Source organism: Callithrix jacchus, chromosome 12 (assembly GCF_049354715.1).
Source record: "Callithrix jacchus isolate 240 chromosome 12, calJac240_pri, whole genome shotgun sequence".
NCBI lineage: Eukaryota > Metazoa > Chordata > Mammalia > Primates > Cebidae > Callithrix > Callithrix jacchus.
The window spans coordinates 5,894,988-5,922,192 of record NC_133513.1 but is presented as its reverse complement, the minus strand read 5'-3'; the positions used below and the strand labels follow the sequence as shown (position 1 = coordinate 5,922,192).

At 43.9% G+C, this 27,205-nt stretch overlaps 1 protein-coding gene across 8 annotated transcripts in view; it reads left to right on the top strand.

Annotated features, from left to right (window-relative positions):
• The window catches only part of CREBBP (CREB binding lysine acetyltransferase), a 163,630-nt gene that overhangs the window by 78,620 nt on the left and 57,805 nt on the right, over positions 1-27,205 (top strand). For 5 of the 8 annotated variants that reach the window (XM_035266789.3, XM_078344543.1, XM_035266790.3 and 2 more), the window contains exons 4-8: positions 12,672-12,912; positions 14,197-14,310; positions 23,849-24,091; positions 25,441-25,543; positions 25,864-26,010. In XM_035266789.3, coding sequence (XP_035122680.1) covers positions 12,672-12,912; positions 14,197-14,310; positions 23,849-24,091; positions 25,441-25,543; positions 25,864-26,010 — 848 coding nt within the window. The remainder of the gene's footprint in view (positions 1-12,671; positions 12,913-14,196; positions 14,311-23,848; positions 24,092-25,440; positions 25,544-25,863; positions 26,011-27,205) is intronic. The other 3 variants (XM_078344542.1, XM_035266793.3, XM_035266791.3) reach the window with 1 other exon arrangement.

The window sequence follows — 27,205 nt, the reverse complement described above, 5'->3', positions numbered from 1 at the left end:
GGGTTATTTCTAAGGTGAAGTTCCTAGGTGGGATTTTTTTTTTTTTTTTTTAAGAACTACATTATGGGCCAGGCGTGGTGGCTCATGCCTGTAATCCCAGCGTTTTGGGAGGCTGAGGTATGGGTAGATCACAAGATCAGGAGTTTAAGACCAGCCTGGCCAAGATTGTGAAACCCCATCTCTACCAAAAAACATAAAAATTAGCCAGGTGTTGTGGCAGGTGCCTGTAATCCCAGCTACTCAGGAGGCTGAGGCAGAGAATTGTTTGAACCCAGGAGGCAAAGATTGCAGTGAGCAGAGATAGTGCCACTGCACTCCAGCCTGGTCAACATAGTGAGACTCTGTCTCAAAAAAAAAAAAAAAAAAGAAAAGAAATGCATTATGGAGACTTCACCATTCTTAAAGTTGAGATGCAGAAGATTCATTGGGAGCGATGCTTATTTAAAATTGCTCATGAGAGTGATGTTATGATTTGTTTTAATCGAGTGTCAGAATTTGGTGTGGAGGTTGTGGATGGGGCCCATGGCAGCTGTAGATCCCCATCTCTGAATGGAAGGGAGGTGTGGCTGGAAGACTGTGTAGATGGGAGGGTGAAAAAGTGGTTTCTGTGTCTGCCAGAATATCACAGCTGGGGCAGTGACACTGGTAGCACCTGAGAGGCAAGCTGTGGGCTGTAGGCCTTCCAGGGCCCCCTGTTCCTGGGGGTTCATTCCACTGCTATGTCTCAACGCTATCCAGGGCCCCACCTGCATCTGAGTGACTGGCAGTTCCAGGGCCTCACCCAGTCCTCTCAATTCACAGTCTCTTAGGGAGGAAGGTATAGAATCTATGTTTTGTCATCACTTCTACTTGTAAAAGTGATTTTTTCTTTCTCAGTTTCCCAATTAATACCACCTAATTCCCTCAAATGTAATTCAGATAATTCCTGAATACATGGACTTGTGGCTGTTTGTGGTCTGCTGGAACCCCTGGTTTTACCCGAGCTGCTCCAGTGATTCTGATGTGGAATAAAGATCATGAAAGCCACTGTCTGCTGAGGCCGTTAACCACTGGCGTCGTGGCCAGCTGTCCACTGTGGAGTGGGCTTCCTTTGTTGGCCTTCACGTCCGCATCTTCCCCTACCCCCAAATCTTGTTTGTCATATTTTCATAGTGTTCTCTCTCCTGTGTCTAGGGTTTGATCATTGAGGGAACAAGACTTAAACTGGCTGCACGGGGTTAAGCTTCATGAATGCCAGGATGTCTCTCTTTGTTGTCCTCATTGAGCTCCTCCAGGTTTTGGCTTCCTTGCACAAATGTCTGTGTTCCCTAACCTTATGCATAAGCTCCTTTCACCGCACAAGTCGAAATATTAAAATCACTGCTTGTCTAATATCTCCCTCTATACTAGGACTAAAGAAAGTCCTTTAGATTCTGTGGAGGCGGCGGGTGAATAGTCATGTCATCTCTTCACCACGATAACAGTTTCTATATAAAAATTACACCATGATTATGAATTGGGTCTCACTAATTGAATTGGGAAACATGGGAAAAGGTTTGGAAGTAAGCCCTTGTCCCTAATTATTAGTATATAAGTTTTTGCGTATTTCTAAGAGTTTACATCTATTGGCACCATCTGTCTTGAAGATCGCTGAGAAAACATGTATGCAGGGCTTTCAGACATCACTCAGTATAAATTCTTGCTTCTGTTCAAACTTGTCCCCATTGTTTTTGGCAATAAGTATTAGCTGGGAAATGTAATCTAAGCGTGTGACGTGTTGCAAATAACAAGAAAGTATAAATTAGGAAAAAGTAGCCAGTCTTTCGTATTACAGGTGCTCAGTCAAGGTCATTTCACTTTTCAGTATGGGTTTCCCATTAACCAGCAGTATCTTTTCTAGAGTCTGATTAATATAACCCTTTCTTCAGCAAAGCCTCCTGCTAGAAGTGTAAATCATCTCAGAGATACTGGTGTAAAGTGGAGGCCCAGCCAGAGGGGTAGTTTTTTGTCGTTGTTGTTGTTGTTGTTGTCTATATAAGATGTGCTGCATACTTACTAACAACCAGCATTGCAGCCTCTGCCTGCTGGAAGAAATTACAGAGCTAGCCGGCATTTCTGAGAAATGAAGTGACTTTCATGAGAACTCAGTAAGTATATCGCAATAATCCTGTAAGAAACAACTCAGTAAACAGCACAGGTCATGCTTCTTTTAAGGCCATTTCTAGCTAGCAGTAATGGGAATACTTCACTTTCTCTGTAGATGTATGAACTACGTCTGTCTCTTCACAGCCCAAATAAACCTAACTTCTTTTTACTTTTCCGTAATCCTTTGAGATGGCCCTGAGTTCAAGTCACCAAAAAGAGAGTGTCTGTCCATTAACTAATTTGCCAAGTTACCAAAAAATTATTGTGTAAAATTTTTTTTTCAGTTTTTCTTCTAATCCCTAGAACCTATAGATGTCATAAGTATTCTTGAAGAATACATATATATATATATGTATCAACAGTATTCAAGAAGACTGTTCTAAAAACTTTTAAGTTTTTAGTAAAGGGGTAATTCTTGTGGACTTGGTCTTCCGGCTCCTGGTCTGGTCCACCTGTCACTTTTGACCGTAGGAACAGATCCAGAACCTTCCACCTTGCAGGTTGTTTGTTTCTTTGTCTGGTTGGGATTTATTGTTGTTGTTTTGAGATGGGGTCTCGCTGTCACTCCAGTTGGAGTGCAGTGGCGCAGTCTCGGCTCACTGCATCCTCCATTTCCCAGGCTCAAGCGATCCTCCCACGTCAGCCTCCTGAGTAGCTGGGACCACAGGCGTGTGCCACTACATGCAGCTAATTTTTTGTATATTTTAGTAGAGACAGGTTTTGCCATGTTGCTCAGGCTGGTCTATGCAGGCATCACAGGTGTGAGCCACCACTCCCAGCCACTTTGTAGGTTTTCTTTGTGCTGTAGCAAGTAACTCGCATCCTTTCTAGGTAGTCTGCTGGGTTCTGATGGCTGTGGCTGTGGGTCCAGGAAGAGAGTAGGGAGGGAGTGGCAGGTCTGCTGTCCTTGGCCACATTTCCTAAACTGAGCCTTGGCTTGGGCTCAGACTGTCCCGTTCACCTTAGCCATTCTCTTGCTATGTTAAATCACAGCTTTAAGATTACTTATAAATCATTCTGGTCTAGCTTGCTCATTTTAGGTTATTTCACTATTGAATTTAGATCTTAAATTTTAAGATAATGTTATTTTTTTAAACAATCAGTAAACACCAAGCAAAAAAGAAGAAAACACAGGAAACATCCCTTCTATCAAAATAGCTATGTTGTGTCTCTTCCCAGTTGATCTTTCTCACCTCAGAGGTGAATATCACTTCTTCCCAGGTTGGCAGCTGTGTACATTTAATAGGCGTTTTGCTTTATGACGCCACAGCTTTGCATAACCAGTGTGGTAGATCCTTACGGTGGATTCTGATTGCAGAGCCCACCCTCATTCTGCCTCATGTTCTCTTTGGTGTCGTTTTCTGACTCTAAGTGGAGATTGTGGAGGACTTATGTTTCCAGGTAGGTGGGGGAGCATCCATGGAGCATGGGTTTGGACCCTGTTGAGATGTGAAAGGTTGGGAACCAGCAGCAGGAATCCCAGCCTGGCGTGGATCTGGGGCATGGAGGGGCAACAGTGTTTTTCTTGTTCCTTCTAGGTCAGTCTCTTCTTGGTCAGTCTCTTCTTGTTCCTTCTTGATCAGTCCCTTCTTACCATTTGGAACACAGGGTCCTTTGAAGACATGATAACCTATTCTTGGACACGCAGTGAAAAATGACTTATTTTCTGTAAGAAATGTTAGGATAAGTGTTATTATCCACATTCTGTATGGACTTTTATGTCCTTAGCATGGAATATAGGGCATTACAAGAAAAAATGGTATTGGGGCTAAATTACCCAAAACCTATACATGTAGCAATAAAAATCCTAATAAAAAATGCACATTAGATTCTTTTAAAAATTAAGGAATAGTCTGGGAACAGTGGCTCAATCCTGTAATCCCAACACTTTGGGAGGCTGAGGCAGGTGGATCAGTTAAAGTCAGGAGTTCGAGACCAGCCTGGCCAACATGGTAAAACCCCATCTACTGAAAATACAAAAATGAGCCAAGTGCAGTGATGTGCCTGTGTAAACCCAGCTACTTGGGAGGCTGAGACAGGAGAATTGCTTGAACCCGGGAGGCTAAGGTTGCAGTCAGCCAATATCGCATCATCGCACTCCAGTCTAGGCAACAGAGCCAGACTCTGTCTCAAACAAGTAAAAAAAAAAAAAAAAAAAAAAAAAAAAAAGGAATACCAGAGTAAATGTAATATAAAGAGTTTGCTTTTAAAGGTAGTTTGACAGCGGAGTGTAAACAGTGGTTGAGGCTGCCGAATTATGTGACAAGTAACACATGCAAAGAGCCTGTGCTAAACCGAGTGAAGATACCAGATGGGGTGAGTGAGCTCAGTGAGCTTCATGTTTTACCTGCTGTTACTGAGTGGCTCAAAATAGTAACAGGCAGGGGAGACTAAGGTTTAAACCAGTATGGTTCTGACAGCATACTCACCTCCTCCTTCCAGATTACAATTGCCATGAAATGATTCTTGCTACAGAAATGCATATTGCATATATTTTAAGGCTTTTGACAGATACTGTTATACTGCCTTCCGACAAAAGCCATGTACCCAGTTACCAGCATCACACCGTCTTCCCAAGGCCAGGGACTATCACCCCGTCCTTTTTTTTTCCCCCCTTTTTTTATTTTGAGATGGAGTTTCGCTTTTGTTGCCCAGGCTGGAGTGCAATGGTACAGTCTCGTCTCACTGCAGTCTTTGCCTCCCAGGTTCAGTTGATTCTCCTGCCTCAGCCTCTTGAGTAGCTGGGATTACAGATACGCACCACCACACCCGGCTAATATTTTGTATTTTAAGTAGAAACGGAGTTTCGTGATATTAGCCAGGCTGGTCTCAAACTCCTGCCCTCAGATGATCCACCAGCCTTGGCCTCCCAAAGTGCTGGGATTACCGTGAACCACCACGCCTGGCCTCCCTGTCCTTTAATAGGACAAAATTATGTCATCTTATTTTGATGAGCATTCCTCTTATGAGTAAGATTTAAGGTGCTTATGTTTAGAGACGTAAGCATTTGAGTTGCTTCGGTTCTGTTCTTCACAGTTTTCCTATCAGATTCTCTTAGAATACTTTATAAAGCAAGATGCAGCCCTCTGTGGAGGAGGGTCACAGAGAGGTGCAGGGTCAGGGCTCTGCTGTTAGGGGGCCGGCTCACCACCTAGGCAAGGCCCTTTCCTTGGGGCCTCAGTTACTCCACCTGTTTGTTCTGTGTTGAGCTCCCAGCGCACTCCTCCCGTGGGGACGTGTGGTCTTCCATGAGCTGCTGTACCTTGGACCCTGAACACAAAGCCTGGCACAGAGTAAGGAATAAAGATGGTCTGAGAGGAGAAGCAATAATCTTTCCATCATTGTTTGTTTTGTTTTATGTTTTTTAGATTTAATTGTTCTAATTCATCCATGGCCTTTACACCTGTTCTTAGTGGCTTTAGTCATAGAGAGAATGCCAGTCTTTCTGTAATCTGGCCTCTCACTTATGTAATGGTACAGTTCCCTGCTGCATTGGAATCGCCCATGGGACTTTTGTTCTTTTTTTCTCTCTTTTCTCAATGTTTTTGGTTTTGTTTTTGTCTTATTTTAGCAGCAAGATCTTGCTGTGCTGCCCAGGCAGGGATACAGTAGCAATTCACAGGCACAATGATATAGCCTTGATCTCCTGGCCTCAAGCAGTTTTCCCACCTTCACCTCCTGAGTAGCTGGGACTACAGGTGTACGACCAACTGCTGGCTTCTCGAATGTCTTTATTCTTATTGTAAAAGTACGTGTATGGTAGCTTTGGAAAAATTGGGAAAAGTCTAAATCAAAGCAGGCTTGTCTCTTGGGGGAAAATGGGAGGATCTGTATTTTAGGAATTTTTACTGAAAGGCCAGGCACAGTGGCTCAGGCCGAGGTGAGAGAAGTGCTTGAGACCCGTTCAGGACCAGCTCAGGCAACGCTGCATGACCCTTTCTCTAAGACCTAACTTGGCGTCGCGATGCACACTTCTGTGATCTCGGCTATTCAGGAGGCTGAGGTCAAAGGATCACTTGAGCTTGTGAGCCTTGATTGCACTGCTTCACTTCAGCCTGGATGACAGAGCAAGGTCCTGTCTCCAAACATCAAAAGAAGTTTTACTGATAATAGTGAGGAACCACTGCTTTATGCTCTGTGACTAAAGCCTTTACTACCTGTGCATAACGAAGCACTCACCTTAATTATCTTCCAATGCTTTTACAATTGAATTTTTTATATTTTATTCCTCATCATCTTCATATTGATTCTCCTGATTTTGTATTCTCAGGGATTTTCCCCCAAAATAGAATGCTTTTTAATTCTAAAAATTGTAGTTGCTGAAACAGCTTTTTTTACTGCATGAAGGTCTACCTTTTTGTTGTTACTGTTATTTGTTACCTTAAATAACAGTCATTGGATGTTTTCTCCCAGTTTTTTGTGAGTCAGGAATTCAGGCAGGGTTTGGCTGGGCCATTCCCCTGCTTCCACATGGCTTTGGAGGGTTATTTGAGGTCTGCCTTATTTTCACTGTAAGTCTGTAGCCATAGGACGTTTCATTAATCTACCTTTGACAGGCATTTAGAATTTTTTCCAGTTTTCAATATTCAATCAGGATGTGATGCATTATTTTGGCACACATATTTTAACATGCTTGTCCAATTACTTCCTTAATAAATTACAGGAAGTGGAATTACCGTGGAAAGAAATGGATAGTTTTCTTTCAGATATATGTTACTTTCCAAAATCACACTGAATTGCCAGAGTACTTGAGAATTGCAAGGTCTTTAATGATGAGTAAGAACTTTTTAAAGACAGTTTGTTAGGATATAATTCATGTACCACACAGTCCTCGCTTTGAAGTGTACGGTTCCATGGTATTTAGTGTGTTGTGTAACCATCACCACAGTCAATTTTGAAACATTTTCACTGCCTCAGAAAGAAATGCAGTACCATTAGCAGTTATTCCCCATTTCCCCCGATACCCCACTAGCAAGCAGCCACTAGTCTTTCAACTCCCATAGATGTATCTATTCTGGGTATTTCCTAGAAATTGAATCATAGGACATGCGGTCTTTGTGACTGGCTTCTTTTACTAAGCGTGTTTTCAAAGTTCGTGTTGTAGTGTGTGTGGTTCCTTCCCATTTTACAGTTGAATAGTATTCCATTGTGGAGATATATCATGTTCTGTTTTTCCCTTCATCACTTGATGGGTGTTTGAATTGTATCTACTTTTTGGCTATTTGTAAAGGCTGCTGTGAACATTTTTTACAGTTGTGTGAACATGCATTTTCAGTTCTTTTGGTTATATACCGAAAATAGGAATTGCAGAGGTCATATGGTAATTTTTGTGTTTGGCCTTTTGAGCAATTGCCAGCTTGTTTTCCCGAGTGGCTGCTGCCTTCTGCTTCCCACACCAGTGCATGAGTATTCGGAGTTCTCCACGTCCTGGCCGCTCTGTTGCTACTGCTTAGCGCTTGCTCTACTACAACCATGTGGTGGGTGTGAAGTGGTATTTCACTGTGGTCTCACTTGAATTTCCCAAATGGCTAATAAAGTTCGACAACTTATCGTGTGCTTACTGCCCATTTGTGTGTCTTCTTTGGAGAAATATCTATTCAGAGCTTTCATTCTTGGTTTTGTTTGTTTTTTGAGACAGAGTTTTGCTCTTGTTCCCCAGGCTGGAGTGCAGTGGCGGGATCTCGGCTTACCACAACCTCCGCCTCCCGGGTTCAAGCAATTCTCCTGCCTCGGCCTCCCGAGTAGCTGGGATTACAGGTGCCTGCCACCACGCACGGCTAATTTTTTTGTATTTTTAATAGAGACGGGGTTTCTCCATGTTGGTCAGGCTGGTCTCAAACTCCCAACCTCATGTGATCCACCTACCTTGACCTCCCAAAGTGCTGGGATTACAAGCGTGACCACCATGCCCAGCACTTTCACTCATTTTTTAACTGGGCTATTTGTCTTTTTATTACTGAGTTACAGGAGTTTTAAAAATAGGTTCTAGATGCAAGTGCTTTATGAGACCTGTGACTTGCAAGTATTTTCTCTCACTTTTTGGGTTGTCTTTCACTTTCCACTTTCACAGTTCCTTGTTTCGTGATGGTATCCTTTGAAGCATAAAAGTTTTTAATTTTTTATGAAATCCGGTTTATTTTTCTTCTGTCATTTGTCCTTTTAGTGACATGCTAAGAAACTGCCTAATCCAAGGTTGTGAAGATTTATTCCTGGTTTTCTTCTCTGAATGTTATGATTGTCACTCTTACACTAAGTCTTTGCTCCGCCTTGAGTTCATTTTCGAGTAGGAGGTAGAGAGAAGGCTATCTTCCTTCTTCTGCCCGGACCGTCCATTGCCTGCACTCCTCCTCACTGCCATTGAGAAACGATCCCTCCTTCCCTTGTGTTGCCCGGGCATCAAGCTGTAGAACGTTTTTGTATTTGTTGTTGCTTTTATTACGTGTCTATGTTAAGAAGGCCTTCTCATCCTCGTGTCTTAAAAGTATTTTAATTTTTTTCTCCATTTTAATCTGTTTTTATCCATTTTAGTCCATCTGAAGTTTTTTTTTCTTTAAATAAAAGGGAAGATAAGGATCAAAGATGTCTCACCACTCTTAGATGTAAAGCCCCACCTTCATGATGCAATAGTCTCCTCTTATCTGGGGTTCCACTTACCAGCAGTCCAAAAATAAGTGACTACAGTATAATAAGGTGAGAGAGAGAGAGACCACATTCATGTAGCTGTTACTACAGTGTTATTATAATCGCTGCATTTCACTATTAGTTACTGTTAATCTTTTACTATACCTTATTTATAAATTAAACTTCATAATAGGTGTGTGTGTATAGAAAATAATATAGTATTACAGGATTCGGTGCTATCTGAAGTTTCAGGCATCCACTAGGGTTCTTGGAACCTGTCCCTTTAGGATAAGAGGGGACTTCTGTTCCCTAATTTCATGTGTACATATATCTATTTCTGGACTTAGACAAAGAAATTAGCTTCATATAGTATGTTTCAGTATTTGGCAATATATATTGCTCCTTTATTTTTACTGTTTTTTCAAAATTTTCTTGACTCTTAGAAAAGCAAAATTGCAGGCGGGTGCTCTTGGGAGGCTGAGGTGGGTAGATTACCTGAGGTAAGGAGTTCAAGGTCAGCCTGGCAAACATGGTGAAACCATGTCTCTACTAAAAATACAAAAATTGGCCGGGTGTGGTGGTGCCTGTAATTCCAGCTACTCAGGAGGCTGAGGCAGGAGAATTGCTTGAACCTGGGAGGCACAGGTTGCAGTGAGCCAAGATCGTGCCGTTGCTCTCCAACCTGGGTGACAGAGTGAGACTCTGTCTCAAAAAAAAAGGGAAACACAATCACACAAAATGTAGATTGCCTTTGGGGCAGCTTCCACCACGATGGCTTTGTTCTGTGCTTGAAAAGGAGGTTCTGAAGTACCCTACCTCCATCCTCAGTGCTTGCCTGCCCGTGGAAACTGGGCAGGGAAGTTGGGAAAGTCTGAAGGATGCTTCTGACAGATTTAGGGACCACCTACAGTTCACATCTAACTCTCATGGCTCATTGAACACCATCCTGGGAGAGGAGGAAATTAAGTGCACCCCTGTATTCGTAAGTACTCTGCAAAACTAAGCCAGTCTCAGACAAATATGTAGAATTCCATGAGGAGAGCCAGGCACAGGGATGTAAAACATTTTCTATCCCATCTTTGACTCAGCGTCACCTCAGAATGGCTTTTGAGATGCATGTAAACAATATGTAGAGCACATTAAACTGTACATTTGTCCTCCATCCAGAAGTAGACAAATGACAGAACAAGTTTTAAATTTGTCATATAGTTTTCAGCCATACTGTCGCGACATATGGTCAGGTGTAATGCAAAAGATAATATTAAAGATACATGCAAGGCTGGGTGTGGTGGCTCACGCCTGTAATCCCAGCACTTTGTGAGGCCGAGGCAGGCTGGTCACTTGAGGTCAGGAGTTTGAGACCAGCTTGGCCAACACGATGAAACCCCATCTCTACTAAAAATAAAAAATTTAGCCAGGTGTGGTGGTGGGTGCCTGTAATTCCAGCTACTTGGGAGGCTGCGGCAGGAGAATCACTTGAACCCTGAAGGCAGATGGTTGCAGTGAGCTGAGATGGGTGACAGAGTGAGACTCCTGTTTCAAAAAATAAAAAGCAAGCCAGCTGGATGCCACCACACATCTGTGATCCCAGGTACGTGGGAGGCTGAGGTGGGAAGATCGCTTGAGCCCAGGAGGCCAGCCTGGGCAGCATAATAGCAAGACCTTGTCCCTGAAATTAAAAGAAGAACCTTTTTAAATCCCAAGTCAAAAGCAATGTGTTAATTTTTGGTGAATTGAGAACAGTCTGCTTATAACTTACTTGTAGAGCTAAAATTTTTGCCTACTTTTTTTATATAAAATTTTTGGTATGTCACATTTCTGTACTTCAAGAAACAGTGAGAGGACAACTGTGTGGTCTCTTAGAGGCAGTGTCAGGAGTGAAAAAAGGGAGAACACAATAGACAGAGAATGTCAGCCTTCATATTGGGTCCTGATTTGTGCAAACCAGCTATAAAAGAAATGTTTTGGGCAACCGGGGAAATTGGAATATGACTCGTTACTAGCTGATACCCAAGAGGGATTGTTCTTTTTCTTAGGTGAAATGATGATATCCTTTCCTTTCCACTTTTCTGTATGTTTGAAATTTTCATAAACATAAAAGAAAGAGACCTAAATGAGACTCATTTTATGTTTCTCCGGCTCTTCCACATCTCCATTCCTGTTGATTGCTGGATGGACCTTCCAATTCACAGGGATAAGCCAGTCAGGCAGTGGACGTAACACCAGCACTGCGTGCTTGTGGGAACAGCTCAAGGGCTGTTTGCTTACTGAAGCTTTAGTTAAAATTGTAAAAAATAAAGGAAGGAGCCAGGGATTCCAGTTGATACCCCATAACGGGACACTAGTTAAATGAATATAACGGTAGAGAGTAACATGCCGCACCTTTACTACAAGTCATCCCAGCCCGCTGTGTCAGACAGTTTAATGCTACGGGGCAGATTCTGGGGAAAAACACTAAGCAAAATGTGCATTGCAGGCAAGATAAGAGGTTCTGTTGATTATGGTTCATGCATATGCATCTATATAGAAAATTTCTATCAACACTTTAATAGTGGACTCCTGGATAATGGGATTTTAATTGTTGTTAATTATTTCTGTAGTGGTTCTCTTGCTTTCCAGATTTCCTGCAGTGTGCATATATACTTTTATGGTCGGGAAAAAGTAAACATAAGGGAAGGAGGCTGTCTCTGAGAAGCTGAGCCGTACATTCACGGTGCTCTCCTTCTCGGCCAGGATGCTGATTTTGCTTTAGCTCCTTCTCAGACTTCAGAGAGTTTTGCTCCCTAGCAAAGCCATGCAGCTTTTCTACACATGTATTTTCTAGTTCTCGTAAAGGTAAAACCAAAACAGAAAACTCTGTAAGCTTTTAAAAGTGAGCTTTGATTCATTGAAAATGATTTTTACAGTTTTCTCTCCTCATCATGAATATACGGGTTTGACTCTTACATTTTTAACAAATCAGAGTGCTGTACTTTAGGGGAGGTAATAATGGTCGTGGAAGCAAGCTGGAGTAGCTGGAGTAGAGTGCTAGAAGACTGGAATCCTGGAGCTGTGGAGGATACTGTTGCACATTAGGAACAATTCTCTTATTGCCTAAGTCTTTTAGTACGTTTATCTGAAGAATGCTGGTAGTTTGTAAAGAATAAGATTCTATGGGTCCCTTTTTCCATTTTCCTTGCAGTTAAAAGGTTTGTTTCATCTGGCTTGTTATTTCAGGCAACTGAAAGCAAACTCTCTGTATTTTTAGCAGATCATCAAATATTTAAAATTTGTCAGCTGTCTAAGTGGAAATTTTAATGAAAAACAAAGCATTTCATAAGACGGTACATTTACCATTGAACTGGGTGGTTGTATAAGGCTGAGTGTCGTTAGTTGTTTAGGAGAGGTAATGTTTGCTGTGAAATCAAGCTGCAGGCGTTGTCCTTCTGGTCATGTGGTAATGAAATCCAAAAGGCGGCTCTGATTCTTTTTGCTACATCAAATGTTTGTAGCACATTGCAATTGGTCAGGCCTTGGCAATCTTTTTAATTAGGTTGAACCCCATGAAATTGCCAGCATTTGGCCATTTGGAACCTACAGAAACGGCAGTGTCCGATGGTCCGTCTGATAAAAGACACAGCTTTTCCTGTGGTTGTGCGCATTGTCGAGTGAGTTGGGTTTTGGTTGCCACAGTGAAAGGTCAGCCGTTGTCTTGCCTGGATGATAATTGTATACAAGTGAACTTGAGTCAGCTTTGCTGCTGAGTTGGGTTTATGTCCATGCTTCTGGATCTTCTTAAAGTCATCAGTGGATTAAAGAGAACTACAGTAGCCTTCTCTGTGGTTAGTATTATCCATCAGATTTTGTTTTTGTTTGATAAATAATTAATGAATGTGAGTTGGAACTCTGAGAGGTTAAAGTGTTTTTATTCTTATGCTTTATTTTAGTCCCAGATGCAAACAACAGTGGGAATTGTACCCACACAAGCAATTGCAACGGGCCCCACTGCAGATCCTGAAAAACGCAAACTGATACAGCAGCAGCTGGTTCTACTGCTTCATGCTCATAAGTGTCAGAGACGAGAGCAAGCAAACGGAGAGGTTCGGGCCTGCTCGCTCCCACACTGTCGAACCATGAAAAACGTTTTGAATCACATGACGCACTGTCAGGCTGGGAAAGCCTGCCAAGGTAAGTGCTGTTTTTGGAACTCCTAGTGGCAGAGGTCAGGAAGAATTTGCCTTTATTGTCCATCAGCTCTCTGGTTGATAAGTCTCCGACAGCCTGAGTGCTGCTTTCCATTTGGTGTGGCAAGACATGTTGGGCTCACGATCCCCACACAACAGTCAGGTACCCCAGGAAGTCTTACCTGCTGAGGAGAAAGGCGATTTGGTTTTCTGATACTCTGTGAACTTCTGCGTGAAGCTGTGCCCTGCATTTGTTCTCTTCCTCCTTCCCCTCTCACGGAAGACATTGGTTACTTCTTGAGCACTGTCTTTGTTGTGAATGTCTAGATCGTGGTTTTCTTTTGGGCAGCGAACATAGCACATGCACGTGCAGGCACACGCCCTTCCTGCACCCCAGCATCTGTCTTGGCAGCCTGCTGTCTTGCTCCTCTGTCCTGTGTCTTGAGGCAGGTCCAGATGACAGCGAAGCTGTCCTGGGTGACTGGCAGTGACATGGGGAACTGTTCACTGTATCATCCCAGAGGAGGTGGTGAACTAGGCACCTCATGTGCCCTCTGTCTCCTCTTTTACTTCAAACACCTCATTTCTACTAAAGGAAGTGTTTCCTATTAACAGCTGTACTTTCCTTTAATCTTTGTTCTCTTTCCTTCTCTTTTTATGCTCATAAACCTTGTGGGGGAATCTCCCCCTGGTCTCCTTGTCTCCTGCTGTAACATGTGTGAGTTCCCAGAGTAACCCTGTTGTAGCAGAGAAGCAGAGGAAGGGTAAGGTTAGACCTTTAGAAGATGAAGACGGAATAACCCGGGTCAGTTACCCTCTTGAGCATTTCTTCACCAAGTGCCCAGAGTCCCTTTTGGAATCTGTACAGACTTCTCATTTGCTTCTCTATCTGTGTTTCTTCTCTGTAGTATTTAGGTGGTTTCATCTTGAAACATAATTGAACATTTTTATTTTAAATAGTGACATCGCAGGACTATTACTTGTTCTCCCTTTCATTGCAGTTGTTCAGTATTCCAGGTGGAATCATTTCTGTTTTGTTTTGCGGGCTGCCCTTGATCACCCATCCTTCATAACATTGCTTCTAGGGGAGGTTTTGTTTGGATTTCTCAATAGTCAACTTACAAACTTTTTGGAAAACAGCCTGTTTGTAAGTTGAGGACTGCCTGTACTGTGTTATGGTTACACTTGTTACCATTTTCTTATGGAATCTGGCATTATAATTTAGGTATAATTGAAAGTGTGACGATTTGGATAGAAAAATAACATCTCGTTGTTTTTCTGGTCATAGTTGCCCATTGTGCATCTTCACGACAAATCATCTCTCATTGGAAGAACTGCACACGACATGACTGTCCTGTTTGCCTCCCTTTGAAAAATGCCAGTGACAAGCGAAACCAACAAAGTAAGTGAGCACGGGGGCAGAGAAGCTTGGAGATGAGAATAGAAGCTGTTTCTAAGAAAGTGCAGAGAGTAGGTAGGGAGTGGGCAGGGGTTATGAGCCACGGAGTGCAGGGTGAGGTAGGGCGGACAGTGGCCCAAGGTACAGCCAAGCTCAGAGGGCAGGTTGGCTCTCCGTGTCGGGAAGGCTGTGAGAGTGTTGGACCCTGACTTACTCACTGCCTCTCCCTCTCCCTGCCCCCTGCTCACACGCACTTGAAGCTACATGGAACAGCGGAGTCACTTAGATCAGAGAGCCAACGTGAAGACATGGTATTTCCTGACAGTTGCTCAGTACGTGAGAATTTAAATTCCACGTCACTGTAATAGCAGTGGTATCTGGGGGAGGGGGACAGAGGGGACACTTTTGGAATTGGAAAGCCCTTATCCTGAAGTGAATTTTGAAGGCTCTGTCAGTCAGGCTGGGTCAGTATAAAATCCCACATGGATGTTTGTGAAGGTTTCCCTCTCTGGAGCTGCGGTCCCCAGACGAACCATTCCCTCTGCTTTGAAGTGGGAGCCTCTGCCATAGGGCTGCTGCATCCTGGTCACCCCATCGTTTTGCTATTGTCTGGGTTGTCTGTAGCCCTTGGCTCAGCTGACGTAGCAATCCCTGCTCCTTGGGAGGCCTGTAGTGGGGCTCTGGGGCTCCCTGCTGTTTGTAGGCTTCAGGCAGTAAGAAGGATGAACTTCCTTGTTTTTAAACCCTTTTCCTGTCATTTTAGAGGTAAAAACCGTGGTCTTTGGGTGTGTCCTTCAGTTTCGGACAGCTAGGAAGTACCCTTCAATCTCCTGTCCCCTCGTGGCTGGAGCTGCCCCCTTAGCGACTTTTCTAGCACAACACAGTCTTCCTCATCTTCTTCCATCTCGTCTGTGCCATCTTGCCACTCTCCCTGTTTTGTGTTTTAAGTGTTCGTTCCTCTCATTCTTCTTGATCATCCTTCCTCAAGTCCCCACAGCTGCCTGGAGAACATGTGCTGGTTTTCTTTCTGGTTGTTTCTGAGTGGCCCAGGGAAAGATGGAAAAAGCACTTTGTTCCTAAGAGTACCATGGAATGGCGTGCCAGTAACAGCACCCGTGGTTTTCCTTTGAATCTGTCCGGCCCACCTCCCTCTGGTAGCAAGGGAGTGGGCAGTGAGCTAATGCTTACCCTGCTTCATTTAAAGCAGGATGTCCCTATCACAGAGAAGAGAAATGCCGTGGTGATGGGGCCTGTTATCTGCCTCCCTGCAGAGGAACCAAATGAATTTCCTTTAAAAGCCAGTTTCCTGGCCAGGCGCAGTGGCTCACACCTGTAATCCCAGCACTTTGGGAAGCCAGGGTGGGCTGGTCACCTGAGGTCAGGAGTTCAAGACCAGCCTGACCAACATGGTGAAACCCCGTCTCTACTAAAAATACAAAATTAGCCGGACATAGTGGTGCATGCCTATAATCCCAGCTGCTCGGGAGGCTGATACAGGAGAATCACTTGAACCTGGGAGGCAGAGGTCGCAGTGGGCCAAGATCACCCCATTGCACTCTAGCCTGGGCAACAAGGGTGAAACTCCGTCTCAAATAAAAAAGTTATTCTTTGATTGACCAAAATTTGAATTAATAAAAATTTCCCTGGGTATCTCATATAAAGTGACACTCTAGAATCCTGGGTCTTCTAGGACCAGATATTTGGGACAGTAGTTCTAATGGAATACAGTCTGTTTCTCCTCCCAACTTTTTTCTTCAGTATATTGTGATGGCTAAACTTCTTGTCTTTTAGGGCACATTTCAGTAATAGGCTCTTTAAGTGCCAAAATACTCGTTTTCAAGTTTGTAGTTATACATTATTCTCCGTGAATAATGAGCTAGATTTATTCTTAGCTTTTAATTTGGGGGTGTGGCTTTTTGAAGATCTTTTGTTTCTGGTACATATTACCATGACAGTCATAGTTTTGTGATTTCTCTTTTTAAGAAACACTTACGTGGTTTTTGTTTTAAAAGGAAAAAGAAGTGTATGTGGTTTTTTTTTTTTTTTAAACCATCCTTCTAACTGCCTCAGTGTTGTGAAAATTGATTCCGTGCATGCTCTCTCAAGTGGTAAACCACAGGTTTTCTACTAGTCATAATGCAAGATATTACCAGGCTGATTTTATAAAGTCATAAGGAAGATGTAGATTAACTTGCTACAAAGTTTTGGTAGTTTTTTATAAAAGTGTAAGTGACAAGGTTTTGGCCATATCCTTTCTGTAAATTTTGCTTTTTTTCCTCTTCCCCACAAATCAAATGATGCTTATTGTGTGTTAACTCTTGAGTCGGGAACCCAGAGAGGAAAATGTGAATCTGACCCTACCGTGGCTTAAGGTTGGGCTTTGAAGATGATATATATGTTTAAAATAACGGAAGGGGGCCGGGCATGGTGGCTTATGCCTGTAATCCCAGCACTTTGGGAGGCCGAGGCGGGTGGATCACGAGGTCAAGAGATCGAGACCATCCTGGTCAACATGGTGAAACCCCGTCTCTACTAAAAATACAAAAAATTAGCTGGGCACGGTGGCGCGTGCCTGTAATCCCAGCTACTCAGGAGGCTGAGGCAGGAGAATTGCCTGAACCCAGGAGGCGGAGGTTGCGGTGAGCAGAGATCGCGCCATTGCACTCCAGCCTGGGTAACAAGAGCGAAACTCCGTCTCAAAAAATAATAATAATAATAATAATAATAAATAATGGAACAGTGATCTCCCTCAGAGGACTGAGGTAGAGATGAGTGAGTGCAGTCAGAATTTTTTTTTTAGGAGAATTGGAGTGCACCTGACTACTTTATAGAGAAATGTAGGACTTGATGGAGCCCAGTGCAAACAAAATAACAAAGAACATTTCAGACAGTGGGGACGGTGTCCGCACAGTACACAGCCTGTGAGGGCATGCATTTGACTGGACTAGGGTCCCTGTGCAAGCAAGGTCGACAGAGAGGTGGGCTGTGGTGAGCTCCTGGAAGCCGCAGGAACTCTGCTGAGACCCACCTGTGCTTGCTCTGTGGAGACCGCCTTCGGGGCCCCAGGACTCTGCTTTTTAGGCATTGTTTCCCATAGGCCAGTGCTGGCCTTATCTATGGCACACTTCCTTGGTCAGCACACATTCTTCTCTCTAACTTCTGTGATTGATGTCTCTACTGAGAGAACCTTCCAGAATCACCTGTGGAGCTAATCTGACATTCTTTGAAATGAAGCCCAGACCATCGATTACCTTTTTGGCCTGTGTTGAGTTTTTGTGAGGTTTGTTTTGAGACAGTCTTTCTCTGTCACCCAGGCTGGAATGCAGTGGCGCAGCCATGTCTCACTGCTGACTCAACAGCTTGGGCTCAAGCAGTCATCCTGCTCCAGCCTCCTGGGTACCTGGGACCATCCCTGGCTAATTTTTGCATGTGTGGGTTTTTTTGTAATGATGGGGTTTCACCATGTTGCCCAGGCTGGTCTTGAACTAATGAGATCACGCAATTTTCCCCCCTTGGTCTACCAAGTTCTGGGATTACAGGTTTGAGCCACTGTGTCTGGCCTCATTCAATTGCCTTGAATTGTTTTTTTAAAGATTCTGTAATCACTGATCTCAAGCCAACCATCCCTTAGAGCAGTGTTCAATTTTTGTTGAATAGTTAGGACTCTCCAAGATAGATATCTTAATTCAGTCCTGCCATCTGACCTCCAATAAATTCCAGTGCACAGAGTGGAATGAGGACTGGGTTGTGGGACCTGTGACCAGGTTGTGGTCATGGGTCTTGGAGCTCATGTTGCCTCACTGGTGAAGTTCTTGCTGCTCCAAGTGTAGGCCTCAGGCAAACCATACAGGCGCTCCTGGGTTGCTTGTAAGCAGTAAAGAAATTAGAGCCCCATTTCAGACCTCCTGTATTAAAACCTGCGTTTTTATAAAATTTCCGGGTGATTGGCGTGCACATTAAAGTCTGAGATGCACTGTTCTGGATGCCTTGAAAGGCAGGCGTCTGGGCCAGAGCTGGTGACAGGGTTTGAGTCATTCTCTGAGGGAGACCATGGGTTTTCCAACCCAGAGTCCCACAGGGACTGTTGAAGCAAGGTTGCACCGTCAGCCCCAGAGCCAGCCTATTCCACCCACTGCCCTGGGTGCTTCAGCCATGGTCCCAGCTGCTGCCGGGTATCTCCATGAGTGCAGTGCCCACTGCTTGACCTGGCAACATGTTCCATCTATAGGTGCCACAGATTGTTTTAAACACCTCCTTTCGACCAGATGCAGTGGCTCATGTCTGTAATCCTAACACTTTGGGAGGCCAAGGTGGGCAGATTGCCTGAGCTCAGGTTCAAGACTAGCCTGGCAACACAGTGAAACCCCTTCTCTACTAAGATACCAACAATTAGCTGGGCATGGTGGTGGGCACCTGTAGTCCCTGCTCCTCAGGAGGCTGAAGCAGGAGAATTGCTTGAACCCAGGAGGCAAAGGTTGCAGTGAGCTGAGATCTTGCCACTGCACTCCAGCCTGGGCAACAGAGCAAGATTCCTTCTCAAAAACAAAACTGAAAAACACCTCCTTTCATTAAATGGAGTCAAGATCTCCCTCCTTCGAACTGCCACTCATTTAGTTGCCCATCAGGTGCCCTGTGAGTGTGTGTGGAGCAGCCCCTTTGTTCTACTTGAGGTCCCTTCAGAGATTTTCACCTGTTGTGACAAACTGGTGGGATGGGGAACAGTAGGGAGCAGAATCTGAAGGCTGTAGAGAGAATGGCGGGCTTGATTGACCCAGACTTAAGCACCAAAGGGTCGTTGGTGATGTGTTACATCTGAACAGCTTTGCTCCTTGCTATCAAGGAGCAGTGTCGCTGAGCTAGTGTCACTTGGCTTCTGAAGAAAGCCTTTTGCTTGAGGGCTTGTGGCTCCATCTGATGGGAGTAGGAGGCTGGCTCGCCAGCCTGGCGGTGCCTGGGTCCCCCTCAGTACCTCTCTTCATTGTCATGCCCCCCCACACTGTGCATAGGAAGGTGCCAGGTGGGAAGTAGGTCCTGGTCCGTACAATACCTGTGAGGTATGGTGGTACCACCAGCAACTTTATAGAGATGTCTGCAGGACTGAGTAAATTCTTTTTTTTGAGACATAGTCTTACTCTCTTGCCTAGGCTAGAGTGCAGTGGCGTGATCTCAGCTCCCTGCAACATCTGCCTCCCTAGTTCAAGTGATTCCTGCTTCAGCCTCCCAAATAGCTGGGATTACAGGCACACGCCACCACACCTGGCTAATTTTTATATTTTTAATAGAGATAGGGTTTCCCCATGTTTGCCAAGCTGGTCTGGAACTCCTGACCTCAGGTGATTCCTCCACCTCTGCTTCCCAAAGTCCTGGAATTACAGCTATGAGCCACCTGAATAAATTCTAGCATTGTTTTTTTAGTAGAAATCTAAATGTCTCTTGGTATCATCAGGAAACTGGTTCCATGACCCCCCAAGTATACCGAAACCAGGCGGACTCAAGCCCCACAGCTGGCCCTCCTCATACATTTGCCTCCCACTAGCAGTTTCTGGCCGGCCTTGGGTGACATGCGGCTCACTCTCGTGTGGCTGTAGATTCAGCTCTAGCAGCTACTGCTTTGCTTCATGGTGTGTCTCCCCACATCCTGACAATGCTTACACACTTAATTCTTGTTGATTTTTCACTGAATTTCCAAATGGAGTTCAGTTTTATTGAGAATGACTGAGGGCTGAAGTTGTCGGGGTAACTGAATACTTTGCATCAGCAGCATAGACTATACAGGTAACCTCTTAACCTTAGTGGAACTTTTTTTTTTTTTTTTTTTTTTTTTGAGACTCAGTCTTTCTGTCACCCAGGCTGGAGTGGAGTGGCACAATCTCAGCTCACTGCAACCTCTGCCTCGGGTGCAAGCCATTCTACTGCCTCAACCTCCCGAGTAGCTGGGATTACAGGTGCTTACTACCACACCCAGCTAATTTTTGTATTTTTGATAGAGATGGGGTTTCACCAAGATAGCTAGGCCGGTCTTGAACTTCTGACGTCAATTGATCCACCTGCCTTGGCCTCCCAAAGTGCTGGGATTATAGGCGTGAGCCATTGCGCCTGGCCTCTTAGTGGAACATTCTTTGTGTGTGAAGAATGGCAGGTGAGTCCCAGAAAGAGTGTCTGCTATAAAACTTGGCCTTTTGTTCATAGGTCATAGGATTCTTCTTCAACTTATATCAGAAGGGGTGGTGAGGCTGGGGGATGTTGGGGTGCTTTAAAGAGATAAATATCTGAGACAGGTGTGTCACCTGATGGGCCCAGGAGAAGAATCCAGCCTGTGTGTTAGTGTGTTACAGGTGTGTTGTGGCTTCCTAAAAGGTAGAGCTTTATGCTCTAGTGAGGAAAAAAGTTGCAAAAATGGCCAAATGAGCACATGGCCTAGACACTGGAAGAGGTAGGCAGCAATATTGTGGAAAGGATAAATATAGAAACCTCATTCTTAGGAATGCCAGGTAGATGGAGCAGTGCTGTCTGTAGCTCTCTATGCATTTCTGTTCAGTTCTGAGGTGCTTTATGGGCTGTGCTGGGAGGGCCCACGGTATGCTGGCTGCTGCGCTATACCTGGCACATGCCCTGGACTCTGCACAGCAAGTCACATGGCCCATGTGGCAGGTGGCAGGCGGTGAAGAGCAAAACTTGAGTGACACCTTAATCCCACCTTTCAGGGATGCATAGGGAAGATGAGATGAGCCTGATTTTCTCTGCCCCAGGGTTCCAAGCTGCAGTTTGGTTATGTTAGGTGATTATTAGATTAATCTGTTGTCCCTTCCAACAGATTCTAGGCTCAGAGAATGCAGAAACATATGTACACATCATATCTGGGAGCCTGGCAGAGTGTACTCACTGAGTCTGTCATGTGGGTGAGTGAGTAAATGAAGAAGCAGGGACACAGGAGGCACTGTAGGAATTCAGAGAGGGATTGGGAGCACCACCATGGAGCACTTGGAGCACCTTGAGGTTGCAGTACAGTTGATGGTTGCTGGTACATAAGGACTCCCCTTTCAGTCATCCATCAGCCCCACAGTGAATGCCTGAGCTCCCTTACCCTTCAGTATTGTATCATTTCATCTAACAGCATCATTTCAACTTCAAATTCAGCCATACTTAAATGGCAGAGACCTTCTTTATTTGTTTGCAGATTATTTCCCTTGCTTCTGAATTTTAGAAATGGTGAGTTTTAATGCTTACTTCTCATAGATATATTTTCCTTTAAGATAAAAATATAATATTTACATTTAGAAAATTAATGCTTTTAATACAAAATGCAGTGACCATGTCAGCAGCTTGGATGGGAGGCCTGTGTGAGTAAGAGGCATTGGCTGCCCTGTAAGTGGCTGTGAGCTTAGCAGGGGCATTCACTGTAAGGTGGGGCATTTTAGCTAAATGGATGGCACTTGGGGAAGTGTGGAGAAAAGGGAAATGTAGGAAGACGTCAATCAAGCATTCACTCGGAAATGGAAGGCTGTATACTTTGTTTCTTTAAGTTCCTCTCCACAGTTCATCACCATGTGTGTTAAATATCATGTAGTCCTGTTCTTCCTTATATCACAAGGTTATAGCAAAATAAACTATCCTACCACTATTACTTTCATTTTTATACCATAGTGCTTCTTCAGAATATAGGATGTCGGTTTCAGAAGTATGGTGGACACGTGTGTAACGTTTTGGGGCGTAGTATTAGAGTACTTTTAAAGGTATTGTGCACGACTGACTTCAGCTACACACTCGTCATAAAGTGCATCTTGGGAGTTGCTTTTCATTTATGATAATGAGTGCTTGGTGTGCGTAATTGTGTCTAATGAGTGTTAATGAGTTGATCTGAATATCCATATTAGAAAAGTTAATAGTATGGAATATGTAATTACGAGGAATTTTTTTTCACACATTTTAGTTTAATTAAATTGCTCTGGTAAGTATTGGGGTTGTTTATTATGTGTGCACTGATGGTTGAATGTGAGAATATTACCGTTATACATGGTGGTCTGAATTTGAAAGAAAGGCTTTGTGATTGTGTTTTACATATCAAAAATGTTGTCTTATAGTAGCAACACTATAAGCTGCTCTTTTTAACATGACTCTAAAATTTGTGGCAGTTAGAAAGGAACTCAAAAATGAGAATCAGGCTGGGCGCGGTGGCTCAAGCCTGTAACCCCAGCACGCTGGGAGGCCGAGGCGGGCGAATCACAAGGTCAGGAGATCGAGACCATCCTGGCCACCATGGTGAAACTCTGTATTTTTAGTCTCTACTAAAAATACAAAAATTAGCTGGGCATGGTGGCATGCGCCTGTAGTCCCGGCTACTCAGGAGGCTGAGGCAGGAGAATTACTTGAACCTGGGAGGCGGAGGTTGCAGTGAGCTGAGATCGTGCCACTGCACTCCAGCCTGGCACCTGGCGACAGATGAAGACTCTGTCTCCAAAAAAAAAACAATAAGAAGAATAATCAGTACTGTTATATAAAACTTCTACCAGATGATAAAATTTCAGTCAACAACATTTGGGTTGTTGGGACAGATGAGTGGGCAGGCAAACAGGTGGATAGGTAGGTAGGTAGATTTATTGACCTTGCAATCCCCAAATTGATGCAAGTTTGGACTTGTCTCTCTGTGACATCAGAAGCCCTTTGGGATGGAGTTCCTTATGTTGACACCAGTTTTTCCTTTAGTCTCCTGGGGTTAGCTGACTGGATGGCGTAGCTTCCTGCAGTGGGCCTAGGTAGCAGAAGCTGATGATGGCCATGTGAGGCAGAGCCACCTCCTGAATATCATGAGTACTGAGGAGACCCCTGGATAACAAGACTGATGTGGAATTGCAAAGCTTTCCTCCATCCTTAATTTGAAACAGATCAGTCGGTCACGTGCAGTATTTCTTGACTAGCTTCATGTAGCCAGAGAGCTCAGCGTGGTGCTCTGCCGCATAGGAATCCCGTCAAAAGGTTGTGTTCATGCTGTCATTGTTTGTGTAAGTTTCAAGGAATTCCAGTTATGTGATTTGGAAGAGCACAGCATAGATTTATTAATCAAAAGTGACTGACCAGGTATCATCTCTGCTCCTTCTCTACCTGTGCAGGTGAGCAGTGAAGGACAGGGTTGGGATCAGCAGCAGGAGGGTGCTCCTCTGTTCATCTCAGAGGTGTCTGCTGGCCCCCAGAGAATCAGATGTTTCCTTTGTCATCCATTTGCCACTCCCTGGAACTGACTTCTTAAGGAGTCTCTAGATTTTAAGATATACTAATTTTTTTAAGTGAGATTTTATGATCTGTTGCATGCTAAGATAGAAACTTGACTTTTCTTTAGCTTTTTGTTCTTCTCTTACTGCAAGGCGGAATAAATGAGAATTTCCTTCAAAACAGCTCCTTTCTCCCTAGCCTTGTTTCATGGCTTTCTGATATTCACGTGTAGTCTTTTGGTAAAATGTGTTTGCTTCTCAGAAGTTGTTAAACCATTTGTGGGCTTCCTCCTTTTGCTAACCTTTCTTGTTTGTCTGTCTCTTTGTTGTTATAGCCATCCTGGGGTCTCCGGCTAGTGGGATTCAAAACACAATTGGTTCTGTTGGCACAGGGCAACAGAATGCCACTTCTTTAAGTAACCCAAATCCCATAGACCCCAGCTCCATGCAGCGAGCCTATGCTGCTCTCGGACTCCCCTACATGAACCAGCCCCAGACGCAGCTGCAGCCTCAGGTTCCTGGCCAGCAACCAGCACAGCCTCAAACCCACCAGCAGATGAGGACTCTCAACCCCCTGGGTAGGTGAAAGAACTCTCAACCTCGTTCCTACTTGTCCAAATGCACTGAAGGGAATGGAGTGATGGAACCCAAGGCACTTTTCTGTTTGTTTTGTTTTTTACTACAATGATTGAAATAAAAATCTAACAGGAAAAAGCTGAAGTGTCTGATGCAAGGAAAATGTTACATGCTTATAAAAAGAATTTTTTATTTGCATTTGCAAATAAAGCAATGTTTTTGTTGCATTCTGTGCCACTTCTGTCTGGACAGTTTTCATAAAGAATGTGCCATGTGGCTCAGAATGCAGATCTCACACGTCAAGATGCTGAGCGGACCCCTCCTGCTGACTCTTGTCATTTATTTGATGGAGAACTTGTGTCTGGCAGTTTCTCACACATTTGGGTTAGGGTCTTCCCTGCAGTTAGAAGTGCCAGCCTGGACTTCAGCAGGTTAAAGACAGGAGTCCTGGGGACGTTCTTGGCTCAGGCTGCCGGACACACCAATATTCCTTTGTCACCCCAGCCCATTATTTGCCAGCGTTTGGTCATTTGCTTACACATCACCATGATTTTTGTCATTTCTGCATATGGTTTCTTTAACATTTTACTTTAAGTGGACACAGTCCCTTTACATTTTGGCTTAAGCTAAGTAGTGATGTTTGTAAAGTCAAGTCTGGTTAACTAGTTGTTCTAGTTTTGTTCTTTTCCTAATAGAGTAAGTATTATACTCTTAAAAATTACACCTTAAAATATGCCCAGTTAAAGTCACTTTATTTGTTGCTTTTTGGAAAACAACTGCCCTAATGAATATCTCATTAATACTGGCCAGGAGACTAGAATCCTGAGACCAAAGTCTTAATGTAATTCCTCTCCTGTTGATGGTGTAATTTGGGACAGGGTTAACCTTTTGAATCTCAGCTTTCGTTTACTTTAGTATGAAGATTGTAGACAAATTCACCTCGATATTTTTTCCTGAGCTTAATTTCTATGATTTTATTTTCTCATATTGGGGGTAATGATAGAGGCATGTGTCAGGGCAGCTGAGTCACTTAGGAGAGAGATTCATGAAGCAGAATGAAAGTTGGAGGCTGCGTATGGGTCACTAGATACCAGCTAACCTAGTGGTTTTACTTTGGTTACAAAGTAGAGTGGGGAGGCGTCTACTGATTATTTGTGCATGTTGGTTACCATTATTGAAATATGACACTCGGGGTTCCTGCCTTTGTGCTTATTATAACTGATCAGAATCGCTTATTTAAATAATCACCGATTGTTTATATGGTGACATGTTGGTTATCTGTCATCAACACTTTGAAGTATATATTAAAATTTTAAGAGTTGATCGATTTCTTTTCTTTCTGTCTTTAAAGGAAATAACCCAATGACGATTCCAGCAGGAGGAATAACAACAGATCAGCAGCCCCCAAACTTGATTTCAGAATCCGCTCTTCCAACTTCCCTGGGGGCTGCAAAGTAAGATCGTGTTTCAGTTCTGAGTGGCAGTCCTACGGAAGTGTGGGCCGAAACCGCACAGACCTGATTCTTTCTAAATGCGCGATAGAGAAAATAGTTAAATGGGGTGGTGAGGGATGAATGCTGTTTTTCTTTTTTCTTTAATTATAAATGTAGAACAGGTAATAGATTAAACGTAGTTTAACTTTGTGTACATACATCACTTGGCTCTCCTGACTTAGATTTTTAAAAGTCACATATGGTGGTAAATGAACCGTATTAGACTAAGTGTGTTTCAGTTCCTTCGGTAGATGGACGAAGTGTCCTTGTTTCCTCCCTAGCCCCCTGATGAACGATGGCTCCAACTCTGGTAGCATTGGAACTCTCAGTACCATACCAACAGCAGCTCCTCCTTCCAGCACTGGTGTAAGGAAAGGCTGGCACGAACATGTCACTCAGGACCTGCGGAGCCATCTAGTGCATAAACTGTACGTAACAGGTTTGCAGTTTCATAGATACCTGGTTTTGTTCCTGTGTTGCCCATTGGCTACCAGATGACAGTACCCTACTAGGCTGTACGAGCCATTCGCTTATTTAGGGAGCCACTCCCACTGCGGGTAGAACTCTGGCAGCCCTGGGCAGGCCAGAGATTCCCACACTCTGTGTCCTTGCTGAGTGGGGCTGTCAAAGAGAGCATGGGTGGCTCTGTACTGCTGAGGAGCACTGAGTTGCAGCCCCTGTCATGGAGACAAAGATCCTTGATGCAGTTTGGTCTTATGTGCCTCTGCACTTTGAGCTGCATGAGAGGGCTGGGGTTAGCTCAAAAGCTTCATCTTATTTTCTAGTTCCAGATTCTAGTTGTGGAGATCCCTCAGAATGAGATAAACTTAAGAGTATAGATGGCATGTCACTCTCACCTTACAGTTAGTTAACATAACAAAAAGTTAACAATTAACTTTTCTTTTTTTTTTTTTTTTTTCTTTTGGAGATGGAGTCTCGCTCTTGTCACCCAGACTGAAGTGCAGTGGCACGATAACAGCTCTCTACGACCTCTGCCTCCCAGATTTAAGTAATTCTCCTGCCTCAGCCTCCCAAGTAGCTGGGATTACAGGCATGCACCACCACCCCCAGCTAGTTTTTGTATTTTTAGTAGAGATAGGGGTTCATCATGTTGATCAGGCTGGTCTCAAACTCCTGACCTCAAGTCATGTGTCCGCCTCAGCATCCCAAAGTGCTGGTATTACAGCCGTGAGCCTCTGAGCCCTGCCTGTTTGTTTGTTTGTTTGTTTGTTTGTTTGTTTGTTTGTTTGAAGAGAAAGAGATGGAGTCTTGCCATGTTGCTCAGGGTGCTCTCAAACTCTTGGCCTCAAGTAATCCTCTCACCTTGGCCTCCCAAAGTGCTGGGTGGTATGAAGTGTGGTGATACCAGGCCTAACTTTCTTGAGCTAATTATTTTAAATGAACCAGATTTACATTCCCTTTGAGTTTTTTCCCTTCCTTATTTTGATCGAATTTTTTTTTTAGTAATAGGTAGTTTAGAAATCAGAGCTTTGAAATCGTATTATTCTGGAAATGACCCAGCACATACTTGCTAATAGCAAAATGTTGATAGGTTTGATGTGTAGATAGTTGATAGGTCTGGATTGTCTCCAGGGAGTTACTTCTTTCATGTATTGATATGCT